A 9,423-nucleotide genomic window follows, 5' to 3' on the forward strand; every position below is an offset into this window, starting at 1 on the left:
CGCGAGCAGGGTCGGGTCGCGGAACTACTTACCTCGGCGGAGTGATTGTAGTCCGGGCAGAAGGTGTTGCGCTGCCTGGCCAACTAAACTTTAAACTACCCTTTACTTGTTTTACATACCTAGACTTCAAGATCAATCAGACCTTATACCTATCTTACAGTAACTTTTTCTGACAATTTAGGCATAATAGGCCTAGGCTACATCTGGCTACGGCGCCTAACCTAATTACCTTCCTGGGGCCAGGGGAGGCTGAAGCATGTCTTCCTAAGCCCTTGATTTGTTGTTTAAACAAGTGTCGAGTGCCCTCGCTTACACACTGGCATAAGGGCACACCCAACCTAAACTACGACAAATATCCGAGATAACGTAGTCCAGTATAAAGACTTTGGATATTAAACTTGGCCTAAATCTTTTTTACTGTCATAACCTTGAATTCAGAGATAAAATAAGAGTAATGCAATAAATATTACCGGAATATTAGGGAATTGAGGTCACATAATGCCCAAACACCCAAGGACATTCATTCTACTTCCACTAAACACTTCGCTAAACATGGCCCTATCTTCGCACTTCGGCGAAGATAGTCACTCCAAATTTACACTAAACGACATTAGGGCCTAATCGATCAAATGGCGTAGCAAATTACCTTGTCTTTCACGCCACTCAAGGGGAATTTGTCGTTAAATCCTTCGCGGGACAGATAAAATTCCATGATCGTTCCCTCATTTTCTGTTTACACTTTGAAAACAATAGTGTCTTCTTCTTCGAAACTTTGTTGGATAAACGCAAGTGACCAAGTTTAACATTTTGTTTTTTTCTTCTGGCGTTCCAAATTTTGATTAAATACGCATGTAACTCGAAAGGCCTAAAATTATCATGTAGACCAGGTTTGAAGAACTTGGATTTTTGTTTTTTCTTTTTATGGCGTTCCAAATTGCTGATTAAATACTACATGTAAGTCGAAAGGCCTAAAATTATCATGTAGACCTAGGTTAATGAAGAACTTGGTATCATATTTTGAATATTTTTTTGCAGATTTACTACACGCACGTTTGACAAAATAATCATTGCTTTTGATTAAATGATTTTTTTTTTTTTTTTTTTCTTTTAACGTGCTTTTATTCCCATTTTTGTATGGGGTGTTAACGATGCCTTCTTTGAAGGACTTTTGATTTCATGTAGACCTGCGGTCTCGATCGGGTTACATGCTTAGAACTTGGTATGTTTCATATACCAGACCAACGCCCTTTCTTCCCAGCAATATTACTGCGCGGGTATGGCGAAGTTTTTAGAAAGTGGCCAAATTGTATTTAGATTAAATCCATTTGCTTTTACAAACCTATCCGTTTACATATATAATCCCGGGACTACACGGAAAGTGTCTGCCTCTCTGATCAGCCGGCTTGCGGGATTGAACCCGCGCCACAGTTTCTTTTGTGAGCCATCGAGGCTCCGAGATCAAATGAATGACTTGGTATAATACTAAAATTAGTATAATGTCATACTAAGTCATTCATTAACCTCGGTCTACTTGATATATTTTAGTCATTCGACGTGTGTAGTATTTAATCTGCAATTTGGAGTTTCTATTTTCCTGATATTCGTGTAATGTGATACTAAGTTCTTCATTAACCTAGGTCTACATGATAATTTTAAGCCTTTCGACTTATATGTAGTATTTAATCTGCAATTTGGAATTTTCATTTTCCATGGCAATATCAAGGCATTCCGTAGTATTATTAGAATAACATCGTACTAAGTATCTTACTAACTTCAGTCTACATGATATGTCTTAGGCATTTTGACTTGTGAATCGTATTTAATATGTAATCTTCGATTTGCACTTTGAAGTTCCGTAAGTGAAGTAACGCGGAAATCATTTTAGTACATTACTTACAACGTGTATCCGCTATAAGTCTTGATCATAAGCTCGCTTTCTGCTATATTAATGTTGCATTAAGGTACAGTAGTACTAATAAAGACTATATATCTTGGACGTTAAGTTACTGTATGTCACTGAGAGCAACGGTGCTCCGGTACAGAGCTCAGTGCTGTGTTAGTGAAGTTGTTTATTTTTTCTGGACACTGATTGGTTATATAGTAGGCTATTACTTATCGACTATGCGTTCCCAGAGGCTGCTTATCTCGTTTGCTCTTCAAAGTTCGTTTATCTTACGCATTTTTCTCACTGTTCTGGTAAAAAAAAATGTATTGCTAGGCTTATGTTCATCAGTATTTGGTGTAATGCACCAACAGCTTCATGCAAATGCACTGATACTGTCACAGGAAATGAGTCACATCGCATACCGCAGCTTGCTGAGTTTTGTTAAGTATTCTATGATTTGCTAAAGTTTTGGTAGTTTGTTCTCGCTGCTTAAAATGATCTTGTTAGATTTATCTGTACTATCATTACCCAGTATGTAAACACAAGGTGTGAGGTTGGGTGGGGATTCCAAAGGAAAAGTAAGCTGCCAAATAGGTGTTACCTCTCAGTGATACTGTATTCTCAAGGTCACAAGTCACCAAGGGTACGATTCTTCTGTGCTCTAAATCTTATTCAGATTTGCTTCTATCCTAAAACTATGAATTTAAAAAATAAAATACTTAAGGATGCACTGAATCTTTGGCAAAAATAAAAGACAACACCGACAGTACAGGTGACAAAAAAAAAGTCACAGGCAAATACAATCACTGGAAAAAAAGTTACATTAATTATTTATTGTGGCCGGTGATAGAAAAGGTCAGAGAAAAAAAGTCATAATTTTGTGTGCTGGGAAAAAATGTCAGGTAATCAAACAAAAATATTCAACCCAGTCACAAGTTACTGAAGTACTTTAAACAAACAAAGTGATAAAACAGAAAATATATTAAATCAGTCAGTCATTAACTGGCAATACATGCATGACTCATGCATGACTCATACATGTCGACAACACTATTTATATAGGATGGCATTACTTGTGTGTGAAAAAAAAATCACGTCTTGTTCAGTATCTTAAAGAATGTAGAATTTTGGCCAAAGGCCAAGCACTGGGACCTATGAGGTCATTTAGCACTGAAACGGAAATTGACAGTTAAAGGTTCGAAAGGTGTAACAGGAGGAAAACCTCGATGTTGCACTATGAATCAATTGTCAGGAGAGGGTTGAGGAAAGTAAGATGGAAGAAAGAGAATATGAAAGGAGGTACAGTATAAGGAATGAAAGGGGTTGCAGCTAGGGGCCGAAGGACGCTGCAAAGAACCTTAAGTAATGCCTACAGTGCACCGCAAGAGGTGCACTGAAGGCTCTACCCCTCCTGTGGGGTTCATTATCTCAAACACAGGGCGGTAATCGAACAAAATTATTCAAATCCATCATTTATTGACTGTAAATGACATTTTAAGATTGAAAACGGCCGACATAATATCAGGGTATCACATGTATATTCAGTGCCTTTAATACTAAGTTAATAATTGATTTATTAAAATATTTTATGTTTTATTACTTCAGTTGTTTATTGGTACTTGAATAAATTGAATGACTTTAATATTTTTCTTTAAATACCCCACTTTCTGTCCTTGCCAAAATTGTGACTTTTTTTCTGTGACTTTTTTCCTGTGACTTTATTACCGGCCACCATAAATTAATGTGACTTTTTTCCCGTGAATTTGTTACCGGCCACCATAAATTAATGTGAATTTTTTTCCTGTAACTTTTTCCTAGGAAAAATTGTGAATTTTTCCTTGACTTTTTACCTGTGAGTTTTTTCCTAGACAAAATTGTTACTTTTTCTGTGACTTTTTTCCTAGACCAAACTGTGACTTTTCTGTTACTTTTCCTGACTTTTTTCCTAGAAAAAATTGTAACTTTTTTCCTGTTTACGTTGGCCATAGACCTACAACAAAAAGAAAGTTAGCGAAAATAACTTACAAAGTTATTTCAGCTGAAAAATCGTAGTGGAATGGAATGGAATGCAGAGTTTAGGCCAAAGGCCAAGCACTCGGACCTATGAGGTCATTCAGCACTGGAAAGGAAATTGAGAGTAGGTTTGAAAGAGGTAACAAGAGGAAAACCTCGCAGTTGCGCTATGAAATAACTGTTATACTCTTGCCACGACGAATAGATCTCTCTGGCGAGGCTTTTAAAGATCTGCCCTGTTGCCAGTTTTACGAAATCAGGCAACTGACACGTGTGTGACAGACCTTTAAATGTCTTCGAGACAAACCCTGAGGCTATACTTATAAGATTTTCGGGGCTTTTGATTTCCAGGTACTTTAATCTCCTTCCTACTCCGCCCTGCTCTCTCTCTCTCTCTCTCTCTCTCTCTCTCTCTCTCTCTCTCTCTCTCTCTCTCTTTTCTAAATCTTACAGCTTTTTTTTTTTTTTTTACATATGATCACCTTATCTATTTTGTCAGTACTTGTAGATAGATGTACATTTATCATTATTACGCAATTAGATACTTAAAAGTATTTAATTAATGCTATAGAAATAGGTGATATATTTCTATTATTTTTCAGAGAGAGAGACGAATGTTTATTTTCTCTTGCTAAACTTACTGTTATGCTTTATTTCATATTTCCTTGCTTACCAATTTACCTGCGATGTTAAGAAATCAAGGTATGTGTAGAAACGAGAAATGCCTCCAGACATAATATACCGTGATGACCGTGACCACCGAAAGTGCTCCCTAGAGAAAATCTAAGCTGCTTATCCGTGGATTTAAGCGCACGTGGATCCGTGTGTGGAGTACTGGCACACCACCAAAATGAGATGCCATATTGATAGAAAATCTGATTCCGTTTCTTGTAATTGCTTAAAAAAACATTATCAGTCGTGAACCTATGTAATAGACTTGGAATTCTGCGTAACGAAAAAGGTTTTATTTGATATCTGTAATGGGAGAAATGATTTTATCTCGCTGTTGTTGTTAAAAATTTGGCAGATATGCCTTACCTCCGAAGACCCAACCAACCCCGCCAGAGAGATCTAAACTTTTTAGAAAGAGTATAGGAGAGGGTGGACAGCAAGATGGAAGAAAGACAATATGAATGGAGGTACAGTAAAAGGAATGAAAGGGAAAATTCGCAGAGACGTAGACAAGAAAAACACATTTTCGTGCGTGATTATATTTTCGCACTTAAAGTAATTGCCAGGAATTACCGGCGCTTAGGAAGCATGATCTTGGGGAACTATCGGCCTAAGCCTTGAATTATTATCCCCTGTGAAAGTTTCCATAAACCACCTGGGTCAGTTTGTAATCCTATCCCACTGACCGCATTAATACTGTAATCCGGCTCAGATTCCGTTTTATACCACGTTCTACCATTCTTTGGCCTTTCCTTTGTTATGTGCTTCTAAGTTTTCTTCTCATTCAAGTTTTCCCCCCTTCCAGAATTGACGTTCTGTAAACTATAATATATGAATCCTAGAAATTGACTTGTATTATCTTTGGAAAGCTGTATAATCTAGTTTATAAATAGTCTTACATTATCATTGATGATCTGTAAACTAAGTCCTCTAAATAGACTTAAAGCATCATTGATGATCTGTAAACCATAGACCTAGAATCAGACTTATATTATCGTTGATGTACTGTGAACTTTATTTTTATAGACCTATAATTAGACTTGTATTATCATTGGTGTCCTGTAAACTAGTCCTATGAATTGACTTACGGTATCAGTGAAAATGTATAAACTAGTTCATAAATAGACTTATTATTATTATTGATGTTCTATGAACTAGTCCTATAAATAGAATCATTTCACCATTGATGTTCTGTAAACTAGTCCTATAAATACTTATCGATTATCACTGATGTTCTGTGAGCCAGACCTGTGACTAGACTGATACTATCATTGATGTCCAGTGAACTAGTCCTATAAATACTTATAGTATCATTGATGTCCTGTAAACTAGTCCTAAAACTAGACTGATATTATTGAATTTCAGTTAACTAGCCTATAACTAGACTTAAGACCATCATTTTCCAAGTCTGCAGATAAATCGTAGATTGCATGGTCTTTATCCTAAGCATGATGGCACTATTGCAACCACATACATTCATAACATGGTGCAACTAAGTAAACATTACCATAAAAATTGGTTATTTAGTGTTAAATCATGGTAGAATTTTTAAAAATCTCTATCCGTCCCTATGGTAACTGTAAGTGTATATCCTTTACTGTAGAAGGGAAAAAATTTCAAATTCAAAAGAAGTGGAGTAAATTCCTTTCCTGCGTGTCTAAAACCATTTGACGCTTGCTCTGGACCAAGCCCAGGTCTAGGCCGTGCACCTGGTCCTATACTTACTCAACTACGTACTTCCTTTCCTCTAAACACTTGCGCACGCACCTGAATCGCAGACAACTTCAATCATAGTAAAATGAACTAACTTTACATCTTGATACAGTAAAACCAATTCGTTTTGCCAGTGCACAGCTTACGAAAGACATAGTACCAACGATTGATTTCCATCAGTTCACTTAATTCAACTCAAAATAAACAATTATTCCTGGCTTTAATCGAATATTGTAATTTTACATCATATAAGGGGAAACGTAGGTGTAAATTACATTTCACCAGGTGTGTCTCGCGCTATTGAAGGGAAACGTAAGTGTAAATTACATTTCACCAGGTGTGTCTCGCGCTATTGAAAATGCTATAAAGAGATTTTTTATATTGCAGGAAGTTTATTGACGTTTTATTTCATACTTATCGAGCAATTTAATTCCGTAAAAGATGAAAACATCAGAATCATATTGCAGGTAAACTGTAACAGAAATGTTACGCAATTCAAGCATGCAAGATTCATTCATAGTACGAACGATAACTTTCACATATATTTAACATGATAAACATTCATATTTGCCAAGAGGTTCCACTAAACCACTTATGTATAATTTTCACATACAGTCAACGTAGATATTACTGTTACATTCACTATGGAGACCGTAACTTCGGGAGGACATCTATCGGCAAGCACAGGAAGCTTTGGAACCATTTAAACATTCAAACACAAGAAGCTTCGGTTTTTCATCGAGAAGGAAGCGTAAGTTGACGCACAAATAAAAATGATCATTCATATGAAAACAGTCAGTTATACGTTTAATGTATCACAAAGGAGTATCTGAAGCTGATTTAATGATTTTATCGGGAAATTCAAATAAAATAAACGACATTTATAATCTCTAATAAGTACGTATTTTTGGTGGTTATCAAATATCTAACTTGGCAGCCGTTTTTAGCATATACTTCATCTTCTTCTTCTTTTTCTTCTTCAATTTAATCCGTGATTGGGATGTACTGTGGTGTCGTTCAATAATAATAATAATAATAATAATAATAATAATAATAATAATAATAATAATAATAATAATAGTAACTTTATGATATATGGTTGAATGGTTTCTAATCACAATCTCTTTTCAATGTGTTCATTTATTATATTTTTTCAAACTGTTATTACATACAACAACTGTTATTTAATTAAACTTTTTAAAGGAAAGTTTGCAAAGAAACTTGCACGCACGGAAGTTCACCAAAAACAAAAGTAAGATAGAAATATGTATGCTGTTTACATATAAATACATACATACAGAATCTACGTGAGAGACTCCAGTTTTGTTACAGATGAATACGCAAACCGTCTTGCAATTGTTTTAAATGGCTCGCTGCGTTCGTCCAGACTCATGTGGTATAAATCTTCTTTTTACCAGATATTTCAACTCTGCCGTTATGAATGTGCCTTTTTTATGCAGCAATTGCATTAACTTGCGTTATCTTATCTTTTACTAAATCTAGGCGAGGTTCTCCCACTCGATAAGTTGCTTGTTTAATGAAAGATCGACTCGGGAAGTTTAAAAACACTATTCATTCTCTTTGGCTTGTCCGTTGAAATAAACCATCACAGGCCCTTTCCAAAAGAATATCAGGGTGACGGTGACCTGGGGGCTTAACATGACCCCCTCCCCACCATTTCCACGCTCATACACATATATGTTATAATCAGGAAGACACGCACAATTTCAAGCCAAACTTCCATATTTACACGCTTTACCCCTTCATTATTTTTAAATAATCGTAACAAGGAAATTTCAAGGATAATACGTCAAACCTGCAAGAGATTGTATTATTTGGTCCCATAAATCTGTTAGGATTTGATCTTACATTTTCACGCTTAGACCGGAATACTGGCACAGTGTGACTTGTCTGTTGTAGACCCAACCCAAGCGCGCGCTCTTCACGCTTGCTTGTTACACAATTTTTTGGCTGACGTTTGCCCGTTAGGCTGCTAACTCCCTTAAGTGCTTCGTTAGCGATTACTTAACCGGTTATCATTAAATGTCGTGACGAAAGCCAAACTGTAAAATTTTAAGCAATGTCTGCTCCATTTTCCGTGCGATTTTTATCACTTGAATTTCACACGTTAACGTTGGAGAGCTCACCTCAGCAATATCTTGTTTACCTTTCTTCTTCTCCTCCACCCCCCACCCCCCCCCCCTTCTCCTTCTTCTTCTTTATAAGCTGACCTCTGGCCAGCACGGTCTCTTGCTCTGAAGACGGCTCGTACAGCGGAAAATGGTAGGAAAGGGATTATTAACACAGATGAGATTATATGGTTAAAGACGGCGAGGAGAATTTCCCTAGGCCTATAAGGTCAGACGGATAGTGAAAAGCTTGGACAGTGATCCTTTAATTACTTCAACGGACATTATTCCCTTCTTGGACATTCCTTGGGTATACCTAATTTATGTCCAAAAAAGGACTAGAATAATACCGACGACCTAATGGCGGGGTGTGGTTTTTCGCCTGATAACATGATCAGATATCGATATCCGGTATCTCTCTGTGGACACGCTGACTACGTCACTACGACTATATCTGTCTGTGTAAAAAAAAAAAAACACTCTCTATAACATTGCTTTGAATTTTGGTAATTAACCTCTGATAATAAAAACTACCATAAATAAAATATATACAGAATATAATTGTTTTATTTAATCCTTTAAATAATAAGTTTATAAATATATCAAAATGTGTCGAGTCGAATCCAATATCCATCCCCTACTGATAGTTGGTCAACTTTGACAATTACGGAGACAAATTTTAAAATTGTGCTTTGTTCGCTGCCTTCGTCCAGTGTCGCCTTCGGCCCCTAGCTGCAACCCCTTTCGTTCCTTTTACTGTACCTCCTTTCATATTCTCTTTCTTCCATCTTGTGCCCCAATAACCACGAGGAAAATAAGGAGACCCAGTGCGCCTTGGATAGATGATGATCTCAAAAACAGAATGATTGAAAGGGTCAAAATGCAAGAAAGGCTTAAACAAAATAGACATGATGAAAATCTAAACAATGAGTATAAGGAAATGAAAAAACTCATCAATTCTAGGATGCGTACTGCCAAAGCTTATTATAACAAAGACAAGATCAAGAAAAG

General features: G+C 36.5%; 1 protein-coding gene across 3 annotated transcripts in view; it reads right to left on the minus strand.

Moving 5' to 3' along the window:
* Window positions 1-781, minus strand: part of LOC136840672 (uncharacterized) — a 45,491-nt gene extending 44,710 nt beyond the window's left edge. Inside the window, exon 1 of one of the 3 annotated variants that reach the window (XM_067107383.1) lies at window positions 647-781. In XM_067107383.1, the coding sequence (XP_066963484.1) occupies window positions 647-712 (66 nt within the window). In that variant the 5' untranslated portion in view covers window positions 713-781. Of the gene's footprint in view, window positions 1-470; window positions 532-646 lie in introns of those variants that run through there. The other 2 variants (XM_067107384.1, XM_067107386.1) reach the window with 2 other exon arrangements.
* Between the last annotated feature and the right edge of the window lie 8,642 nt (window positions 782-9,423).

Source organism: Macrobrachium rosenbergii, chromosome 8, assembly GCF_040412425.1.
Source record: "Macrobrachium rosenbergii isolate ZJJX-2024 chromosome 8, ASM4041242v1, whole genome shotgun sequence".
Classification (NCBI taxonomy): Eukaryota; Metazoa; Arthropoda; class Malacostraca; order Decapoda; family Palaemonidae; genus Macrobrachium; species Macrobrachium rosenbergii.